Genomic DNA, 22,739 nt, shown 5'->3' with positions numbered 1-22,739 from the left:
TGCAGTTTTTCATGCCTAGCAATCGGTGTTGATTAAACTCTCCTGTACTAGCTGGAGTTAATATCGGCAGGCTGATCTCAGCTTTCTGGACTAACTGCAAGTGTTTGAGACGCAGATGTCCTGGCTGTCTGCACTGTCCAGTTCGTGCACACGTAGTCTTCCAAGAACGGGCTCTTGTTGGATGGCGCGGAGTTGCGTGTTTTAAATTAATTTTCTGGTAGGCAGAAGTACATGGCTGGGCCCCTGGCACAGCTCGGCCGCTGTGCAGCGCACCATATACATCGCGTTAACTTTTTGTGTGCCTGAGCCCCTAGTTCTGTAATAGAAGCACTGCTTGTGTTGGAATTTGCTGTAAACACAAGCTTTGGAACAAATTCTGGAAGAAAAAACAACCACAAAACCAACCAACCAAAAACCTATCAATCCCCCAACCCCAAAACAAACCAAACAATTATAAGCTGATATATTTTCTGTTACTTTTTCTACTGCAAAACTTAAAATAAAGAGTCACATTCATTTTTATTCTAAGTGTCCATGAATTGCAGTTAGAGTGAGGAATTTTGGGGGTTCAACCTCAGCAATGACAGCTACTACAATGACAACCTTTTTTTTTTTTTTCTTCCCCTGTAACAACTGATCTATGGATTTTAAACCCAGTAAACATTGCCTGCTGCTAAAACTTGCAAACCTGAGCACCAGGCTGTTTCTAAGCAATTAAATGTTGTAGCTCACGCCTGAGCCCCGAATGACGCCATCTCGCCTAGCAGGCGATCTCATTAAGCGTGTGAAGATCTTTCACCAGGGAATTGGGTTTCTGCATTTCAAAACACACTAAGAGCTGGTGGCGGGTCCGGGCTCCGCAGATGGTGCGGTTGGGGATTCGGGAGCAGCTGCATTTTGCAGAGCTGGCTTTTAGAACCCGGGTTTGTTAATATTGTGTCAGGTTCTCCCCGTAAAAGAGAATATCTCTGTATTAACTTTCATTGCGTGATCATTTTCTTCTTCAAACTTCTCTTAATAAAATAACTGTTTTCTAGGTGAAACATTTGGGTGTACTGTCACATGTTTTCCTGCTTATGTAGCACAGGTACACATGCATTGGTAAAAAAAAATAACTGGAAAAACAAGCTCACTTCTGGCCAAAATGTGCTGATTTGCTCCTCCCTTTCTTTAATCTTTAAGAAGTCTTGAGTGTTTCAAGGTTGCTGGTATTCAGCTTCTGAGAGTAAAGTGAAAGTATTTCAGGGTGGCATTGGGGAAAAAAGAACGGAAGAGCAGTAGAAAAATGGGGTTTTCTCTTTCTCTTCGATGGCTTTATCACAATTAAAAACGACGGAAAACAGAACTTTCTCTTGTAATGCTGCCCGCCTGGCGCTACCGGTTCTAGTTCTGTGAAAAGCTGCGACTGTCCGGTAGCAGAGCGTGTGCCGGGAGATTTGGATTAGAGAGATGCTAATAGTTGTTGCAGAAGAATGTGCCTTCCGTAAGCTCCCTCTGTACACACCCTGGGGGGAAACCGTGTTCTGTTTTGAATGTGTGTGAGCAACAGGTACGACAGTCCGGTTCTTGGGACTTGTTCCATTCCTTCATCCTGACATTTGATTTTTTGCAACATGTTGTGAATTTTCTTTAATGTTTTAGCTGTGTTCTCTTTCAGGTAGAGGCATTAACCCATCAACCTAGAGCCACGACAGTACACGCAGTCAGAGATTCAGAACTTGCCAAGCTCCCAGAGGGAGCACTGACATCCATCAAACGCAAATTCCCTCAGGTAAGAATATTGAAAGTATTTTCCGTCTATCTCAAAAGACGTCTGAGGAGCTAAAACTCCCTGTTAGCACCAAGTCCTCAGGGTTTTTTGGTGTGATTGATGTATACTGAAAAAACATTTTCTTCTCTTTGTCTGCCCGATCTGATCTATACCGGCCTTTCACCAGCTGCTTTTTCTTCTAATCAATTTTAGCATGTTTTATTGCAGGGCTGTTTTGTATATCTGGAAGAAGCTCACGCTAAATGCAGGACATGTATATTTAGCAAAGTGGAAATCACTTAGTGCTATTGATAGTAAATAAAAGTTTGACTTCTAAAATCACTTTAAAATGTTCTTCTGCATTTGTCTTGCTCGCAGGGACTGGAAGTCAGCACTTGGTTATATGTACCTTTATTTCCAGAGCGTTGATATTTGGGGGCTGGATTTCCTCTCCTTGTGTTTTAGGCCGTCAATCCTCATTCTGCACCTGCCAGATCTGTCCGTGTCCTGCAGACTGTGATTGCTCCCTCTGAATCCATCAATTCGTCCATCTTCTTTAATTCATTTGACATTATACCTCTCTCCTGCAAATCTGGAGACTGGCAGACTTGAAATTTAATTCTTTTGCCCTAAGTGCATCAGGGACATTATACTAAGTACTAAATCATTGCACTAGCCTTAAAGGCAATTCTTTAATGCTGTTATTTCGAATTATTTCTGATTTTTCTTTTTGTCGTCTTTAAGACATATATATATTTTACCAGATTTCTTAAAAAAACTGCAAAAGTAATAAGCCTAATTAAAATATTATTTTTTTTCCTTTCCTAGGACTCATAATAACATTTTTGATTATTCTTTTTTAACTGTAAAATATAAAGCCTGTATTCATGCATTCTCATGTTACAATAACCGTGAGGGCTTTGTCTGTGTCACTGCTAGGAGAATTTCATCCTTGCCGTAAGCATTCAGAAGTTATGTCAATGAAAAATAATCTTCTGATTTCCCTGTAACGTTATTTTTGCCTAAGTGTTTCAGAACTTCTGTTGCAGGTTGTTAAGGCACTCCTGTTCTCTGGGTCTCTCTTGAATAGTCCTCCAGTTCTGTTCTCTGTTTAACAGAACAGATTTCCCACCTAGATTTATGAACTGGTAGCAACGTGCGACTCCTGTACGTAACTAGGCACCAGCTGGGTACCGACAGCGTGGCATCCTCTCTTGAGTTGCCCTTTTCATCTCACTCTCGTGGCTGACTGATCAAGAAGTGAGGAAATGAGCCGGGTAGAATTTAAAACCACCTTTCTCCTTACATAGTGGATGAGTTTGTGTAACTAGTAAACATTTAAACTGTACATTACTAGCAAGCACTAAACATTTAACGCTTAGGAATGCCTTGAATGCTGATCTGCACGAAGGTTGTGTTCTCATTCCACCTTTTTGTCTAGGGCAAGAATTGATGTCAGCGTCTCTCTTCTCTGTCTTCCCTTTTCCTATTCTATCTGTTGGCAGAATTGTTTCCCCTAAAGAGTGCTCTTTGTGGAGTTGTGAGTCTTTGCTTTGCAGTTGAAGTTGTGCTTGAGTGTTACATTTATAGTACAATTCAAAACATTTATCTGTAAGGGAATTCAAAGGTCTTCCCATGTCTAAAGAGTGCAGCCTGTCAGCCACAAATTCCTCAGGCTTTTGAATATAGAATTAATTTTCTCTAGACTCGCATATAGTTTGGCTAATTAGTTGCAATGAAACAAAATGCTAAAATAGATCTTTTAAGGAAATGTGATGCAAAAAAGGTTGTTATAAAAACACATTCTTGCTGCTGTTTAAGATCTCCGAATTCTAAGTTAGATGTTAAAGTGGTATCGTTTTTACTGTAAGATGATTTTAGAACAAGCATTGGAAATAGAAAGGGGAGTGTACGATAGGCTTTAAGTAGGTGATTTATGTGATTAATGCCTTCCAACTGTCCTAAGAACCTAAGATAAAATTTTTTTTATGTGATCTCAAAGTTCTTGTGTCTTCTCTTGTTGCCTGTAAGGTCCATCAGATAAGAGAGGAAGGGCAGAAGTGAGTGGGAATTGAAGTGATGGAGGAAGACAATGGGGTAGAAAGTTTGAAGTCAAGCAGAGAGTACAAAGTTAACTTTAAAGTTAAAGAAGTGTACTGGAGAGAAGTTTTTTGATCTGGAAACTAATAAGTTGCATCCAGAGAAAAGGGTCTGGATTCTTTTTCTAAGAAACAGCTACCCAGGCTTTAGAGGATCAAAAGCTGACTGTGCCTCAACAATGTTATGCAGTTGCGAAATAAAATAGCTATGTTAACAGAATGGGGTTTGGAGTGTAGAAATCCTTATGTTCTCTGTGATATTGGAATAGGTTCTGTACCAGCCTGTGGCAGCACGTCTGAAGGAAGAGGCAGACCAGGTGAAGAGAGTCTAGAGGACAAAAAGGTGGCTAACTGGTGTTTGGAAACATTAACCTGTAAAGGTAAAAAGACTGAAAGGTTAAGGGAGAGCATGGTAGCTATTTTCAAATGTGTAAAGCTGTCTTCTGATAGAAAGGGCATAGGCTACTCTCCATATTGGGATAGAGCAAATGGTAGCGTACAGAAATCGCAGCACTTGGATATTAATAGAAAGCTGATTCTGCTCCTGCAAAGGCTAAAAGATCATTACTTGTTTCTGTAGCCTCTTAAGAAATTGTGTTTGAAGTGGTGCAGAGGGATGAGCCAAATGAATTCTCTCTGTCCTGTTTTTCCTCCTGGTATTTCAGTAGTGATTTATACACAGGACTTAGGATGATGTTTTCCCCATCCAACCAGCAGTAATAAAATAATGATGGGATAGCAGGTGCGATAGTTCTGCAATAACTGACTAGGTAGCAAGAGGTAGTTGTGGTCCAGCCACGTGGAAGGGTAAGGTTAGGTTAACCTGAGTCTTGCTCGGTGGAATAGTGATCAAATGTTGGTGCTTGTCCTGAGGCATGTGAAGTGCTTGATTAGGTCAGAGGAATCCCATGCCAGGGAGAATTGCTTTTGTTTTGGAGTTCCTCTTGGCAGCCTGTATCTTAACAGCCAAGAACTGGGCAGTTCCTGAGATTGAATTACCCCTTCAGTTAGTTACCTTGAGCTTTACTGTTTCCTGCTAAGGGCGAAGAACCCTTTAATTCTAGGAGTTAGTGGAGGGACTTCATCCCGTGTGCCCTTCACCAGTCCTGATGTGTTTGTAGGTGATCCAGAAAGGGATCTGACTCTGTAATGCATTGTAAGAAAATATTACCCGATGGGTAAGAAACTTATAAACGTGGGTGGTGCTTGCTGATGAGAACGATGTCAAATGAGGGGAATCATGCTCCATTAGTCTGTACAGTAATTCAAGTTCCTTGAGCTGTGATGTACAATCTGGAAAAATTGCACAGCTGATGCTTGGGGAAGCACCATATGCTCTGTTTTGTCTTCTCCCCTGGGCATCTGCTTTGGTCCTGTCAGGGACAGGATACTGGTCTGCTGGGATCCTTGGTGTGACCCACTGGAGCTGCTGTTATTCCGAGACATGAAACAGAGGGGTGAGTGTGGGGTGTCTCGTCTCAGTTGTAAGTAACAGCCAAAATTTCAGAGCACGGTCCCAGGAGTGACAGATGTTGACTTCTAGATCCTGCTCAGTCTGCAGAAGTCAAACCTACATCTTCTAGCTTCTCAGGAAAGCATCCCAACATCCTAACCTTGCGTCACTCTGGATATGGCATCCTAGACATTTCCAACTGAAGGTGGTCCACAGTGCAAAACCTCTCCTTTGTTTTCTCAGGGCTCGTGCCTGAGGGCCACAGCCCTTGGGGCGTTCAGCCAGCAAGAGCATTTGCTCCTCCGGCAGCCTCCGTGCTTGCTTCTGGTGCCGCTTGAAGCTTTTCAGCATTGCAGGAGTGAAAGGGAATTGATTCTTTCTATTTTCATCACTGCCTTCAGTTCTGAAAAGTAGGACAGAGAATCAGCTCACGATTTTTGGCACCACAAAGCAGTTTCAAAGCAGCAGCGAGAGCGCAGAATTTGTGAACAGATTACAGAGATTTTTTTTAACGTCAGTATATAACTTCGATCTCATTTCATAGATTATCTTTGCCTCTGCTGAGCTGAGATTGTTTTTATAATTCTGGCTTGAAATTTAGACCCGCTGTAGCTGATGGAAATTGCACTGAGAAATTGCTTAGGAGCTGTGGGGAGGTGAAATGCAAGACAACCTTTTGTGTGCTAGAAATGCATGTTAGAAAACACAGAGTTTTCCTGCACCTTTCTTTTAATTCCGTAAGTCTGCCCTTGGGCTTTAAATATATTCAGAACCCATCATCTGTCTTAAACAGTGAGTCCTGCTATCTTTGCATGCGTATTTTAACCAAAGCGTTTCTGAAGTGGATGGAGCCTTCCCTAGGGTTATCTGCCTTACCGAGTGACTTCAGGAATGTGCCCTCTTTTCAAAACGCTTCCCTCGGGCATTGTGTATGTTGTGCGTCACATTATTTCAGCTTGATGTGGCATTGTGGAATAGGTCAGGAGAGGCCATGCTTCTAGATTTTTCTGCATTTGTTCTCATGGCCCATTAAAATAAGTTTTCCTTGACTATAGGAGAAGTGGGTGTGAAAAGGAGAGAAGAAAAATGTTCAACGGGAGCGTGGTCACCGGCTGTAGCTGCCCGACATGAGGCAGGCAGGAGTGAGTGCTTAGTCATAGCAGTGATGCAAGACTGACATTTTTCTTCAAGACACAATTGATCACAAGCATTCGGAGCTTAAACACCCCCAGGATAAAGCTTCAGTTCTTCTGTATGCCCTAGCGGCATTTGTGAGGGTGCCAGAAATTGTTACGACTGAACATTTAAGATTTGTTTTGTCACGGCAGTTCTCTCAAACCGTTGGAAGTTTTAATCGGCGACCCCTTGCTAAGCTCCCCGATTCTGTGACAAGCAGAGTGTTTGATCTGATCTAGGACCATGTAAAGCTTCAATAACGCCATGGTTTTATTCAAGTTGGTGATCTAATTTACCTCTCCTCCTCCCTTGTCCCTCAAAAAAAAAAAAAAAAACAAACCCTTAAGAAAGAATAATTGCAACTCCTGGAAAGAGCTCCACAGAAATGAACCTGCCATTATGTGAATTTGTATAGATAAAATGGCTGTTATTACTATTTTACCCCAAGTGCACTTACTTTGTAGAATAGAAAACCCTTGGCAGCCCTGTTTTCCACACTCGCTTATTCACATTGGATCTCTGTGTGGTAGAAAGCCCTTTTACGTGTCCTCTAACTAAATCACATATGTATGGGAAGGTCTTTAATACCCTGCTATGAAGGCACCAATAAATTGTTATTTAACACATTTAATTTGAAGGTGGCCTATTGGGTGACTGATTTGAAGTTTTAAAGGCTTAACTATCAGGTATTTTATTTTTAAGCTTCAAAGTCATCAGAGAAAGTACTTGGCTGACCTCTAAGCCATCTTGTTCACTGTGAGAATACTGTTCTTTTGGATCTGGGCGATGTCAGAGCATCCACCGGAGAGGATGGGAACAGACTTGGAAGGAAAACCCCGTTTCGGATTTGTAGGACTTTGTATCTGCTGGTTATACAGGATGCAAACTGGCGTGTCAGGCTTGCTCCCCGCCTGCTTCCTGCAGAGCTGATGAATATATTGTTTCGGTTTTGTTCTTCTGGTTCTCATCTTCTGAAAAAGATGGATTTGTACTACACAGTACCTTTTGCATCAGTTGTTATTGTGAATTTGGATATTGGTGCAGATGTTATGATTTCTCTAAATCAGCTTTGTTGAAAGTTAGCTAGGATGGGAAAAAGCTTTGTTTGGTACCGTTGGTATCTATTAGCAGATAGTCAGTTTGCGAGGCAATCCGCACCGTTCACAGAATGAAATAAATATCCGCAGGAAAGTATTTTACAACTGAATTCTCATGAAAATCACTTTCAAAAGGGCTTATTGTAAAGCAACTCTTAAGTTTCACAGTTGAATAGGAACAAAATCTTTAACTAGAACCCAGCCTTGGAAGATTAGCTAGGTGTGGATAATAGGTTGAAATATTTAAAAGGATTATAGGAAATACATCGTGGTGTGGGAATTGCGGTAGCTGTGAATAGCACCTCAGACCTGAGCTGGATGGAGTAGTCAGCGGTGCGTTTGCCCCATCGCTAGCCGGTGATGCTGAGCTGTAACACTGCCTGCCCCACCGCCGAGGGACGTTTGGTTTGAAACTGGAATTAGCCTAAAGTAGGCAAATACGGTCCCCTTGGGAATGCGCCGTTTAGTCCTTGCCCTGCAATGCAGAGGCTGCAGGGCTGTCGAGTAATTTAATGTTAGTTAAACAGGGGGAAAATTAATGGTTTCCCAGAGCCTTCTCTGGAGCAGATGCAGAAACTTTCACGTTCAGTGTGAGGGTGCCGGGGGGATTGGAGGCTGCTGAGAGCTGGAGGGAGTCTTTCTGGGGATGGTGCTGGTTCAGAAACAGCCAGGAGGACAATGGGGTTCTAGGCAGATGAGGTGGTGAGTGGTGAGCTGGGTCAGAGGTGGGATTGTGCCGAGGAAAGTGCTCTCTAACACCATTTGAGAAAGAGAAATGCTCTTTACCCTATTTTGCCCTGCATAAAAGTGTTCTGGTGAGTTAATCTGAAAAGGTGAGTGGGTGGAAGGGAGGAGGAGGAGGAGGAGGAACATTTTATTTCCCTTGCAAAATGTGTGTCTCAACTGAACGTCCTGCTCGGGGATGGGTTTTATGAATGCATAGTTGCAGTAAGGTCTGCGAGAGCAGGAGAGGTTTTGGGGCTTTTGGAGAATGGTACTGATGCACCTTGGAATCCCGAGTAGCTTTTGAGATGGAGAAATACTGGGTATCCAGGCCTGTAAGGTCAGTTTTCTTCCTTCTGGCCTGAAAAGTCTTTTGCATAAGCTCAGGACAGTGAATTTTGGTTTGATTTGGGGTTTTTTTTTTGAACATTGACCCAATCGTCTTTAAGACCCAGGCAGGCTCCGTGGCTCCAGAGCCCAGCCTCGTGCTGCGAGCCCCGGAGGTGCGTATTGAGGTTGGTGGCAAAGCATCGTGACCTTTCTGAGTCATTGCACAGCTGGAGGTGGCAGCAGTGGGTAGGAAAGTGCACTCCTCCTCACAAAGCCCAGTTTATCCTGCAGCTGTAGCTCTGTTCTGGCCTTACAACAGAAGTGCCTAATCGATGTCTCTGCTTCTCGTTATTGCTTGAAGTGATTAACTGTGATTAACTGGGCAGGATCGGCTCACCGCTAGCGCGTTTTCTAATCATGAGGAATGATAAATTCAACTTTCTCATAAACTAAACCAAGTTTGGCTCAATCCCTAGTACAAGAGGTCAAAAAGTTTGCGTTTACTTTGCAGGCAATTAATGATCCTTGCCTAATTTAGAAACCTCTCAGTGTTCTTGGATAAGTCTGGGCTCCGACTCTCTGCCTTTTTGCAGTGCAGATTTTTCTTCAAACCTCAGATCTGAAGCGCCTGATTCTGTGCCAGCAGATTGGGCTGAGACTCGGTGTCTGTGGCGAGCGGGGTATGTGTTTGCAGGGCTGGGTGGATGGGTGCTAGAAGAGACTGTAAAATCCGGGATACGCCATAGGGATGAGCACACCAGATGCTTCCAACTGTGCTGTGAAGGCTGTCTAGCCCTGGGTGATGGTGACACTGTGGAAATGAGACAATTTTTGCATGTACAGATGTCTGGGAAGTGCTCTGTGCTCCTCTGGCACCGTGCTTGGGAAAGGTGGGTGTTTGCATGGGAGAGGGGGTAGAAGTCTTGCCTACTTCTGGAAAAGCAGTACCCAGTCCGTCATGGGGGCAGTGCTGGAGGCTGCGTGGCACCTCCAGAGGATCAAAAGCTCAGCGTTTCTTCCAGGTCAACCCGGTTTTCCCAGCAGTGCTGCCAGAGTTCCTGCCTCCCCCCTCTGCCCAACCCCTCACTGCCAATTCCCATAGCTTTTCCTACAAAATACGGCTGAAGAAGTAGGGTGGGAATGAGCGATTGCTGAATCACCACCCAGATGTCTGCACCGAGGTACCTGCCTGCCGGTGCCCTGCTATCTGCCTCTCTCCTGCCTGGCTCTTTCAGGCATGCTTGGAAGAACTCGTTACCCTGCCATCCTTGTCTGAGACCTCCCAGCTGGAGGGCTGATTTCTGCTTGGTTCCTTCTCCACCCCTCCCCAAGCTAAACCAGCCCCCTCCATGCCACCCCAGGTCCTCTCCCGGGTCCTCTGCCTTCCTTCTCGTACTCTCTTAGGTTGTGCTGCTCCTTCTTGTGCCATGTTACTGGTGGGGTTACGATATCAGTGTTTGGAAACCTAAAAAAGGGGGTTTTTTTTAATTCTCACAGTTGTACTGAATTTAGTAAAAGCTGCTCTGGCTGCTCTGCACAGTAATGGGTGTAGGTCGGTCATTGAAGCTTGGGTCTGTTGTCGATGAAGAGAGGTGATTTATCTTGACTTCTCCATGAGATGGATGGACAAGTCCCTTTTAAAGGAACACATTGCCTTTTGGTGAAAGAAAATGTAGAGTATGTAATCTCAAACTCCAAGGAAATTTCAGGCCAGTTCTTAGCTCCAATCCCAAATTGATGTTCCTTCGATGTTGCCATGACTGCGACAGAGTGACTCATCCTGTTGTGGTTAGCAATTTGCTTGTCTTACAAAGTCACCAGGGAAATAATTTTTCCATATCTATACATACCAAGGCTGTAAGGTTTGCTCTAGCAAACAAGACAAATAATATTTCCTGGTAATAGGAGCAGCCAACTGGAAAATGAGACCAATAGGTTCTATTCTTAGTTCCATCATTAACCTTGGATGTTTTCTTTAACTTAGCTGGAGCTCTCCTTAGCTGTCTGTAAAGCAGAAGGAGTTATAAATACAGGAGATGATTTTAGTAAGTAATTAAAATTCTGACGTTTAAAGTGGTTCAGAAATGTAAAATGTTCATCACACCTTCCAAAACTGCTTAAGCAAAGTCTCAGTGCAGATACAGGTTGTCAGGTGAATGCGTGTGAGCTGGGAACAGCGAACGCCTGCGAGAGGCAGGTTATCTCCCTTAGCAGGGGCGATCTGTCTCATAGCTTTTAGTAAGAATTCCCGCTTTCCCTCCCTGCTCCCCGTCGTTGGGGCAATTTTCCATAGTTACACCCAGCGCTGGTAGTTGAATCTCAGAACTGCTGATCTGGGCGTTATTAAAGTGGTAAGGAATCGGCTGGGTGATCATCAGCGCTTGTATTCTGGACAAAGGGAAGTGTTTTAGATCCTGTTTGAGATTCGAGGATGAGGAAGGAGGCTGAGAGCTCACCTGCCATCGGGACCTGCCATCGTCCCGCCATCGCTCGCTAATGGCAGTGGCCATGAGGCATCAGCGGGTACGGACGATTGTGTGCAAATAAGAGAAACTTTAAAGAAGTTGATCATGGACCACTGAGGAGACTGTTGATGTGACACCTTTAGGAATGTGCAGTTACAGCTGTGGGACAGAAATTACTGAAATAACTTTGCTTAGCTCTTTCTCCTTGCTCTGCTGTAAGTCACACTGTGTTGGAAGCTGCCTGTTTGCTCTCCTCCCTTCCTCCTCCAGATGCTTAAAAAATATTGATACTTATTAAAGCTACAGAGTTTTGTAGTCTAGGGAGATGTATTGTATTTTATTTTTTTTTAAAGCAGGATATATAAATGATTCTGACGGGCATGCTGACCTGTCTTGATGTTTACATGGTCTTTTATTTGAGAGATGCATCCTGAAGTGCCTGTTCTTACGGGAACAGCGTGTCTGTCTGTGTCCAAATCCAAGGCAGCCATTTGCTGCTGCTTGTTTAGCTTGTTAAGAGTTTGGAGAACTCTTATTGTTGTGGGGTTTGGGGGTTTTTTTATGTCCTCCTGAAGATTAGAGTTGTGTTGACCTTGTATTCTCTGTCTGGGGAAGAGTATCTAAGGATTGCTTTATTAGTTCTTAATGCATTTAAATATCTCTTTTCCTTATCTGATAAAACATTTGTGCATAGCTTTTCAGAACAAATGATGCATTTTCCAAGTCTGTCACTCCTTGGTATTGTGATTATTAGTCTTCTGCTACACCACTTGTTGGGAATTATCGATTGTTAATGTTGGAGATAAGCTTGTCACTTTTCAGATAGGCTGGGCTATTTGAATATTGGTTTATAGCGATGGAAGTCCTCTTGAAAAAAATCTGTCCCTTCAAAGGTACCACACAAACGTGATTTGAGGGGGAAAGCAATTTCTTCGGTAGTTTGTTCTGATTCTGCAGTTGTTTAGCAGTGTGTATTTCTCTCTTTTATTCAAGATGTCTTAAAGTGGTTACTACAAACACTGACTAATTCCCAGGGGGTCAGGTGGAAGCGAGAATGTGTGGGGGACCTGTCTGAGTACAGACTTGAACCTTTTTGAGCCCTTAGTGCCTACAGGAGGCAGAGGGCTGCAACAGCCACGCGATGGGAGAGGGACTTAGAGGCGCAAGGGCACTGCGGAGAGACAAGAGGAGAACTGAAAATGCGATTTGACATGTTTCCCAAAATACTTGGATTTTTTTCTTTGTTCCCAAAGCAAGTTAAGTACTGCCTTTTTTGGGTTTGGTTTGTTTTCTTGTTTTTCCAGATTGGAGCAAAATAAGGTAAAAGAAATCAAGGCAAATGATCCATCACCATACATTACAGCCAGGAAAGAAGCTACGGTTATAAAACCATGTCTCTGAAGGGTTCAACTTGAGATAACATCTTACAAAAGTTTGAAAATATCCATTTAGATGCACTATTTTTGGTATATTCTGCCTGAATGTTTGTTTCCTTTCTTCTTTCTCTCCCATTTCTAGGTTGTGACTAGACTTATTCACTTGCTGGGCGAGAAGATTCTTGGCAGTCTTCAGCAGGGAGGTAAGACTCATTCCTGGACTACTCCCATTGATGCTGGTGCTCCCTTGGAGCTAGATTTACATCGTTAAATCTGGAAACAGAAAGTACATACTTGAAAAGAGAATTTGTCGCTAAATATTTTAGCTGTTGTCACTGGTGATTTTATTTTATATATATGTGTGTACAATTTTTTTTTTTTTTGGTGGAGCATGGCTAAGTAAGTGTGGGAATGGAATGTTTTGCAATTGAGATGGAAAAGTCCTGGTGCATATGTGCAGTGAAATTTCCTTGAAATTTCTTGCAAGAGAAGAGCTAAAGGGAGCATTGGAAATAGCAGCTGTAATAGACTTGAATCAGATAGTCATGCTGAGTGACATCTGCTTGTAGACTGACTTAATATGTCTGTATTTGCATTGTCTTAATGAATTGTCTGAGAGCAAGTGGTCTGCTATGGATTGGTTCTTAAGCTTTGTGTATGTGGCCGAGGCAAAACAAAGTGTATTTACTGATTGAAGTGAGTAGGAGGAAATTTTCCAAATTTTTCTTGAGTAGCTTTTAAAAGAAAACAGATGCACGTTAACTGCTGAGGGTGTTGCGGGGTTCTTTGCTGGTGTGGGTTGTTTAGTTTTTGTTTGGGTTTTTAAAATTATTTTTATTGCTGTTTTTACAACATTCCAAGGAGGCTGAAAATGAGCTAGCCAACTCTCATGTTTTGGGGAGTGAATCTCAAAGTCCGCTCTTTCTTTACGTGCTCAGCTTTCTGTACACAATCGGTTGTATGTGGATCTCTAGTGATAATTGTACTTAAACTTTTGTGCGTGCTGAAATGCCTTGGTGGCTTCGGGCGGAGTCCGTGCTGCTTTGGAAATAGGGCAATATGCTGTCTGGGGAAAATGGAAGGAAAATTAGTGACAGTTAGAGGAGTTCAATCAGAGAATCGCCATTGAAGTTCTGAGGAGGGAAGGACGGATGGAGAAGAAGGAGCTGCACAGCGATGTGTAACTTGTTTGAACCTACAAATATCTTCTTGAAGAGTGGAAAAACTATTTAATGTTCTGTGCAGAGCTATTTTAGAAGACTTGAAATGAAGATCTCAGTCCTTGAAAAAGGTTTATATGATATTTCTTTGTGTCCTGCAGCGTACTGTCGATGCTGCATATAGACTTGGAATGAGTTTTCATATGGTATATCAAGTACTTCCATACATCCATCTCAAGAATTCATCTTGATGGTGAATCTTAGGCTTTTCCTGGGTGAAATGAGATAAGCAGGATATTAAACCCTGACTTAGATGACAATGAGTTTATTGGGTACTTAGAGCTGAGTTGATAGGCATTAGCAGCAAAGCAAGGTTGTCTGAGAAGGCTTATTTAAAGAGAAAAGAAACAGTATCAAATTAAAAAGAACGGTTTGTAGAACACCCCCATCATTGGTCTTCTCATGTTCTAAGCTATCTAGGAAGATCTTCATCTTTGTTACGTGCATCGCTTGCTTCTGTCAAAAAATGCTTTCCTCTGCCTGTACTCATGGTCCATACTCAGCTTACCATAATATATTGGAGATATTTTCACAGTTACTTTGCAGCTACTTCAAAGGTTCCATATCTTATTTTAGTACTCCTAAGCACATATCTGTAAAGCTCCACGTTTTCCCATCTTGGAGAGAAGTGAAAATAGGTGGAGATAAACATTCCCTATAGGAACTTTGTTGAAAACAGGTATTTATTTCCTTGATCAGGGATACCATAACATGTGAATGTTAATTTTTGGAGTATTTTGATACTGACAACAGGTTTGAGGGTTTTTGTTATTTAAGCTAATTCCTCTTGTGGGCTAAATCAATGCTTGTCCCAAAGATGTGCCTGTTCAAAGTGATTCAGAGTGCCTTTTTATCTTTCTCTTAACAGGTCAGGTAAATGCACATTGTATTTAACCTGTCCCGGGCATCCAGATGTTTTTAGCATTGCCTGACTTTTACCCACACGTCCTATGTCAGCAGCCAAAAGTGATAGAAATTAATCTTCATTCTCTTACGAATGAAATATGTGGGAACTCTTTCCTTTTCTGTGAGACGGAGGATGTTACGTTTTTCTTGGGTTAAGCAATTCAGTGATCCTTTCCTTGCTGCCTGGCAGTTGAAAACAATGAAATGACGCCTTCCTTTCTGGGTTGGCTGATGGCAAGGTTTTTTTTCTTTTCGAACAGGTCATCCTCTTGGATTACACAGCTCGAGTAGCAAGTGGGATGCCGGAAATCCTGCCAGCAATCTCTCCACGGTAGCAATTATGCCGGTGTCTGAAGAGGTGCCACTTACAGCTTTTACTCTGGAGCTCAAGCATGCTCTCAGTGCTGTGGGTAAGAAGTGTTTACACGTTACTGCATCGCGGGAAATGAATGCTGCTTATCTTTTTAGAGAGGTATGGCCGGGTACCAGTCATTAGTCAAAGGTGGATTCATGGCGCATTGGGGGGTAGCGGTGCAGCAGTGCTCAGGATCAGCCTTTTTCGTAATCACTGGCTTCTCTGTCCCCAGCCCTAACGTGCATTTAATTTTAGTGGAAAACTTTGTGGCCTTAACGACTCGGAAATGTTAGCCAGACTGCCCGGCCTCTCGCTTGGCTGCCATCAGCACCGAGGCTGCGGGCACTCCAGTGGACAATCCCACCAGTGCGCCGCTCCCACGGTGCCTGTCTGAGAGTCTGATTGTCTGCCTCACATGTGAGAGTCTTTCAGGCTTCCTCAGTTGGACAGCTTCATCCAGAAAAGGATTTCTTACACAGTTTTCTTTTGTTGAGGTAGTGCAGTGAGTGGTAAGCGTAAGACGTGATGGAAGAGGCTTGTGGAGGAGATCCAGGTTGGCACAGGAAGTCCAAACTTAGGTCTTAAATCATTGTCCTCTTTGTTGCCAGCTTGTTTGTCTGTCTCGTGCTCAAAAAAACCACGTATTCGGCTCACAGTTAGTTCCTTTATCCATTGGTGAAGTTGTGTGTCTAGGTTCCAATTGCTCGCAAACCCCTATATTCAATTCACAATTCAGTTCACGCTCAGTACTAGTTTGACATTTCCTGAACATCCTCTTCTCATCCTCATGCACTATCACAGATGTCTTGAGTAAATCTCCTGTAGTCCTTTGATGAATTGTTATTCTGCTATCTCACAGCTTATTATTTTGAAAAATACAGGTTACATGATGCTTGAGGTATAACCACTTACATTTATTGGTTATTTCCTTTTTGACCTTAAGGGTATCTGAGCTGGCCCTTATTATTCTGCTTAAAAAATCTTCTAGGTGAGCAGACATAGGAAAAAGCTTTTGATGTTTGAACTCTTTCACCTTTTGAAAGATGAATTTGTATGCAGCTTATGGTGGAAGCGTGTTACAGTGAGTACTAATTTGTAGGTCTTTGAAGATTCCTCTTATTTTGAGATGGCAGAAGGATTTTACATCCATGAGGGAGCGCAGATCTCAGCCGTAGCTATATTGCTAATGGGTACTTCTTATGGATTGCTGCCAGCTTGTTTTGATGTGTGACAGCACTAGGAGCCTGTAAATAAAACAAATGAAAACTTAAGTACATCGATGGACTATTCAGACTAAAAATAACTACGCTAGTTGAAAGCAACTAGAACCTAACAAGCAAGGAGTTTTGATCACTTGACCTTTCTTCATTCACCCTTCTTTTTTCTTTTCTTTTCCTAAACTGACGTCTGCGTAGTGCTTGGCAGCTATAGACGGTACTATACAACCTTGGCATCTGAAGTTCTTGCCAAAATGGAGCAGACGGCTGCAGTGGGAAGAGGAGTGTTGTGTGAAAACATAGCGAGCCATATGGTTCAACACACAGCTGGCAGACCAGGCTCTCTGGCCTTGATAGCCTCTGCTCGGCAGGTCAGCCTCTCGCTTATTCAGCCCCACGATGCTCCGAGACAGTGGTTAACCTTCTGCCAGCGCTTTACTGTGCGTGTTTACGTACTGTACAGTGCTGAGGGGTTTTCATGCAAGGCTGTATTTTATTTCATTTATTTTTTTAGCAGAAGCAGCATTCTCTCTTTCTTTTTTTTTTTTTTTTTTTTGATAGCTTTTGTGTTTTCTCCTTTGTACTATGGCTATTAATTGTTTGGGTATTCCTTATTGGTGCGTGACAAGTGCTTAGCACGATGTGCCAGATGGTGCTTTGCTGTGAGGAAAGGGGGTGGGCTTTGGGGATCATTTTTCTTCTGCCTTCTTGCATTAAAAACCAAAATGAGCAGTAAAGTCGGTGCTGTGAAGTAAAATTTCATTTTACACAGTATTCACCTGACCATTAGAACTGTGTCCGTTCAACCTGTGAGGAAACAGAACCGTTCTGTGAGGAGATTTGCGTCAGGGCCATGGTGAGCAGCCGGTGTATTGGAACCACAGGCCTCGGCCCCCTCCCGACTGGGGTTGTCCCCTTTGCACTTGGGGTTTGGCTGTGTGCCGCCGTTAGACCTTAAATGTGTATTTATGAGTGTTATTGCATATGTTTGAGAAGGCTTATGAAGGAAGGCTCTTTTGGTGCATATATTCCTAATTTTGAAAATAACAAGTTTCTCTGTGTAGATTTGCCGCTGTTAGCATATTTCTGTTATTTATCCTTTTGTTTTTTCTCGAACCAACTTTTTTTTTTTATTGTAAATCGTAATCAGATGTTGCCATTTAACACTTGACTTAACATTTGATCCGATTGGTTTCATTGCTCTGGGTTTGAAATATGTTCCGGAGTGGTGGAGGTTAGCCTTGGTACATGTGAGCACGTACGGGGTGAAAGCAGACGGTTTTAGCTTTCCATTGCAACTTAGTGTGTTATTTTAGAAAATACCTTACTCTTCTGGTTTGTATTGAGGTAGGTGAATTTTGCAGGGATGCCTAGAATCCCCTTGCTGCACGTTGGAGACGAGGACAGGAGGAGAGCGCAGGCGCTGATGTGAGATCGCTGCAAGATCCGTGCCGAGGATCGAGCGAGCGCAGGCTCCGCAGCAGCTGCAGCCTGAGCCCTGTTGCGGGGAGAGCGGTCGGGACGCACCGGGGCTGCACCTCAGCCTGCAAAATGAGATTAGAGGATGGTTTTTCTTTTCCCGGAACTGGCATTTGAAGGCTGTTGGCAGTGCCATGAGTTGCAGCTGGTTGTAGGTTAATCTAATTAACAGGAGAGTTTTTGGGTAATTTTGAACTGCTTTCATCTTATTAAAGGAGAATAAAAATAATGACAAATGGAATATCTCAATCTGATAGCGGAAGCTTTGTAACATCATGAATTAATATATAGCATCCACAAGAATTGGAAAATTATTCAGAATATTTTTTTTATTTTATTTTTGCCCACAAAACACTTTTACCTGTAATGAGGCAGGATTATTGGTTTGGTTGCTTGAGTCTGTTGCGTTGGATAATTTTAGGTTTTTAATTTCTATTTATTTACTTGCAGTGGGAGCTTCTACATGACCAGACTCTTCCCCACACTGGGCTTTGTGGGCCCCAGCGTGTGCTGGCCTGGCTGCCCAGTTGCGCTTGTGTTGGGCACACAGGGAGCACCAGCCTGTGGTACCACCCACAGCTTTATCCAACCAATCTGTGCTGATTTCTTTGGGATTTGGCGTTTCTGTGGTTTATGATAATTCAGATATTGTTTCCAGGCAGTCTGATTGTGTCCCAATTAAATATTAAGGGTGTTCGTGTTTCCATGGGGTTTCTTCTGTTAAAAGCTGGACTGTGAAGCGGTCACTGGTACCTGGTGGCAATAACTCTACGTTGATTCCTCTTGAGATAGGTATAAATTTAAAACATGATCTGAGTGTTGAGGAGAGAGCAGGAAAGTCCTGCACAGCGTGGTGAACCGGAGGCTACAGCTCTGCTTCCTCACTCCGTTCGCTTGTATGCTTCGGTGTGAAAGGCCTTTCTTTGACTCTTGGTCTTTGGGGCTCCAAAAAAGAGGATGTAGAATAGAGAACTTCCAAAAAGTGGGGATGGAATTTTCCACTTCTGAACTGGAGTGAAATGAAGGTGGGCAAGTTTTACTGCTCTGCGGAGTTCCAGATTAGCATAACCGTGCCAATGAATTCTGGTCAAGGTTCCTGATGTCCTTTATTATTAATATTTTTCCCTTTAATCCTGGTAGAGCTGATATTATCTTTTATGAAAAAGCTCTTCTGCAGTATTCAGATTTTTAAAAAATATTTGCCTGACTATTTTTTTTGTTCTTTTACTGAGACCAGCCAAATACCACATGGCTGTGCAAATTCTGATCATATGTGGGAGCCCTCTGAGCATATATAATTTGAAAGTGAAGTAGAGGGGGATTCAAATCCAACATATGTGTCTCTCTCCTTCCTTTCTGCCCTTTAAATATAAGCTTTCTTTTCATTTCTAAAAATGTATCATGTGTTGGAAAGCTCACTGAAATATCTTTACTAATAATTTATTGGAGTTTTTAACTGCAGTTCTGCCTGAATTTCCCTTCTTTACGCACAGATGAGATTGAAATGTTAAATGTTTAATGTGGTGCCTGGACCCTGGCACGACTTGGTATTTTTTTGCTGGGCGAGATCTTCTGACACTGGGACGTCAAACTCATTTATCAGTTCTGTCTCTTGGACACATAATTTTGTAGACTTTTATTAGGCCAAACATAAATTCTCTTTTGATGAGGTCCAGGCAAGTAAGTTTGTTGTGCTAAAATTTTTCCACAGTGCATTTTGTACTGGATGTATCTTTTTGTGCAAGTGTTTTTTCCGGGTGAGGTGAATTTGCAACCATTTCTAACCATCAGAGATCAGTCCTTGACCTCTGGGCCTCTGACTTCTCTGGGCAACTTTTTGACCATGTTTTATTGGACTTAGATCTAGGATATCTGTATGGCCACTCCTTCACATCTTAAGAAATTGGTCTTCTGTGGAAAAAAGAATTACAACAGTGAGTACCATGCTCATTTTTTGAAAGAAAGAAAGAGTTGTGTCTCTTGCGTGATACTTGCGTCTCTTCACTGGGGCAGGATTTGAGCTTGGAAGCCTTGCTGAAGGGCTGTCTCAGCCTTTTCTTGAGTGCCTTAAAAGACACCTTTTTTGTTTGGTGTTTTTGGTTTTTTAATCTTAAAAGATAAAATGAATTAGACTGATATTTGCCAGCATTTGTTTTTTCTCCTCACTTCTCTTTCTCAGGCTTGTAGTTCTCTACTGAAAAACAGATGACTCTGTTGTACCAGTTTAGATGCTTCATGAGGTTTCTGCATGAATCATGATCCTCTGTGCCTGGGGGTACGACTGCTGCCATGCCGTGTTTTCTCACCTAAAGCCCATAAAAGCTGAGATTCAGAATCCCAGTGAGTTCACTGAAAGAAAAATCCCCCAGGGGCTATTAAAAGTCATCACCTCTGGCTGGAGAATTCATGAACTGCAAATCGCTGGAGGCTCGGAAAATGTCTTTAAGTTTTCCTTGCTCTAATACTCTTCCCCAGCAATCTGCTGCTGGTCGCAGTCAGAGAGACGCTATTGCGCTTAGATAAATACTTAATGTTACCTCATGTCACCTCTCCTGTGTTCTTAACTTTGAGCTATTCACCCCGTGTCTAATCCTGCTGGAAGAGAACAACCCCTGAAGGGTGCAGGCAGCTGCTGGAGGATGGAGGGATGTTTTCATGATGCCAACAGCAGCCGTAAATTGCCTGCGAGGCTGATGTTGGGTGTGGAGAGAGCGTCCCTAGATAGCTGATGGTATGTAACTATGATAATGTGTGTTGAGGATGCACTAACACGTCGTCTTGGACGTTTCTGGCTGCTGGTGTGGCTGTTTGAGGGGTATGTACTTGAGAATGATTTAATAAAAATTCATTGCTTCATTGCTCTCAGCAGTTTAGTTTAAATAAGACTTTTGGTCATTCTGTTTTATGCACTAGAGAACGCATATGTTGGTGTTCTTGATCACATTAATGGAGGCTTATTTAATGGTTGATTAATTGGGAGCTTGCTAGAAATTGGAAGTGTAGAGCAGATGGTTGTTATTTCTGAAGCAAAACAGAGTCGGTTCAGTTGGAAGCATCGCCGTGTTCTGTGCTGGGGATGAATAAGGGTCTGGGCGTCTTCATCCCGCGCTGCCAGTGTGCAGAGGGGATGCTGGGCAGGCTCCTCCCAAGCCGACACAGCGCTCTCTCTGCCTGGATACACGTGTTTGTGTCATGTATCGGGAGCTGCCCCTTTTCCAAATACAAAAGTGAGGTGAGAGGACGTGACTTCTGAAGTCATCTGCCTCTCTTGAGGCTCTTTTGATGCTTGGTGGGGGTGTGTTGTCCCCGTTCAAGGTGCCTGTGGGTGAAGTAACCATCACCTTGACTAACTAAAGCTGCACTCCGGCTCTCCAAAGCCTGTCTCTTACTTGTATAAAAGGCGTTCTGGCTGCTGGGTCGCTGGGTTTCCTGGTTTCCCCTTAGGGCAGGTGCCCCCAGTGCATCGGATCGGGTGGTGTATGATGCACTCCGAGCTCCTCTGCTGATGTTCTTGGATCTCAGTGAGGTAAGAGGCAAATGCAGAGGTGGAGCCCGCTGTTCCCTCCACGTCGTTAGTCTCTCTTACTTGACACTTTTATTGTATTCCTCAGCTCGTTTTACATTCCTGGCTGTTCGTCTTTGCCTGCTAAACTTCCCTCACTGTCATAAAGCTTTGTAAGTCACATATTCTGTGAGAATGTTTGGTCTACATATCATTTCTATTTTGCTGAGAACTTTGACACATTAATGAACACAAATGATAATTCTGCTGTTGTCTGCTTTTTCAAAATTTACCTGTCCTCTCTCCCTTGCTGTCTTCATAGCATGCAATGAGTACTCCTTCTGGGAGACCTCTTTTGATCCTGTTACCTCATCCAGAGTTGTGCTAGCCCAACTCCTTGTGAGGCTGAATGTCGAACCAGATCAAAGAATTTACCAATGTTAAAAATTGAGTGGTAAAGGCTCCCGTGAGCGTTGGGTCTGTTCCCTGTAGACAGACGGTTCAGGGAGCACAGATGGAGCAGCAGCACAGATGCAGGAGCGAAGGGCAGGTTAAATCAGTTCAGGTCTCTAAATGCTTATGAACTAATTCCCTCTACTTTGGACTTGTTGCTATAATAGGAAGCAACTCCCATAAGCTTTATTGGAGGATGTGGAAATTAAATTCTACTCTCAAGTCATCCTCCTTTCTTACCAGCTTTTACTTTTTATCTTTTGGTCTCAACTTTGGGGAAATTTTTGTCCTTTTTTGTTTGCTTTTCCTTCATCATCAGTGTAACAAAGAGCAATGTTGTTTGGATGTTTGAAAATACAAGATAAAAAAATCATACTTCCGAGTTCTTTTCAAGTCTCACCCTAAAGTATATTAAAACAGAGTGAAGTGAAGTCTTCACAGGAGGAATCGAGCGTTGTGGGGGAATGAGTTGGCCCTGAAGGTCAGGGTGCCAGCTCCAGGTACTGTACTTGTGGTTTTTGCTTTTTGAGCATTTAAGTGTGAAATTGCAACCTTTTACCATGTTTTTGTTCATGGTTCCTTGATTTTTTACTAAACGCATTAAGCCATGCTGCTTTATTAATGCCTTGAGAGACCTCACATAATTAAGTGTTTTGTTATTTCGTACATAAATTTCAGTTCTTTTATTAATGAAAAAATGAAGGATTACATTATGAAAACATTCAAACAAAGCAACTGCTCTTTCATGTTTCGTAAATGTGACTTTCTCAATATGAGACAGAGAATCTTTTCTTTAGGTATGAGATTAATCCCTTAAGGTTTTTTTTCTTTGCTTTTTTGTATTTAGTTGCAGTTATTTTGCAACCTCCACCACATATGGCACGTATTGCTGCTGATGAAATAAAATTGCTAATAAGAAAAATAAATATGTGCACCAAAATTCATCTCGGATATACTGTTGTAGCCAGATGTGCGTATGCCTATCCTGGTAGTGGAACAGCCCGTGCCCTGCAGATTTGGGAGTCTCTTTCTCCTTGGGGTTGGTAGTGATACAGGTTCCTGTTGGCATATTGAATAAGAAGTGGTACTGCTATAGAGAGCTTCAGGATTCATCTGGAGAGTTGGTTCAGTGCAGGAT

The 22,739-nt window shown here is 42.8% G+C and overlaps 1 protein-coding gene across 1 annotated transcript in view; it reads left to right on the top strand.

Annotated features, from left to right (window-relative positions):
- The window catches only part of PNPLA7 (patatin like domain 7, lysophospholipase), a 123,721-nt gene that overhangs the window by 47,990 nt on the left and 52,992 nt on the right, over nt 1-22,739 (top strand). Inside the window, exons 20-22 of the mRNA XM_075772762.1 lie at nt 1,658-1,771; nt 12,612-12,672; nt 14,856-15,005. Of these exons, the coding sequence (XP_075628877.1) occupies nt 1,658-1,771; nt 12,612-12,672; nt 14,856-15,005 (325 nt within the window). The remainder of the gene's footprint in view (nt 1-1,657; nt 1,772-12,611; nt 12,673-14,855; nt 15,006-22,739) is intronic.

Source organism: Balearica regulorum, chromosome 20, assembly GCF_011004875.1.
Source record: "Balearica regulorum gibbericeps isolate bBalReg1 chromosome 20, bBalReg1.pri, whole genome shotgun sequence".
Lineage (NCBI taxonomy): Eukaryota > Metazoa > Chordata > Aves > Gruiformes > Gruidae > Balearica > Balearica regulorum.
The sequence above is the reverse complement of the archived record's forward strand: the minus strand, read 5'-3'. Positions and strand labels throughout refer to the sequence as shown.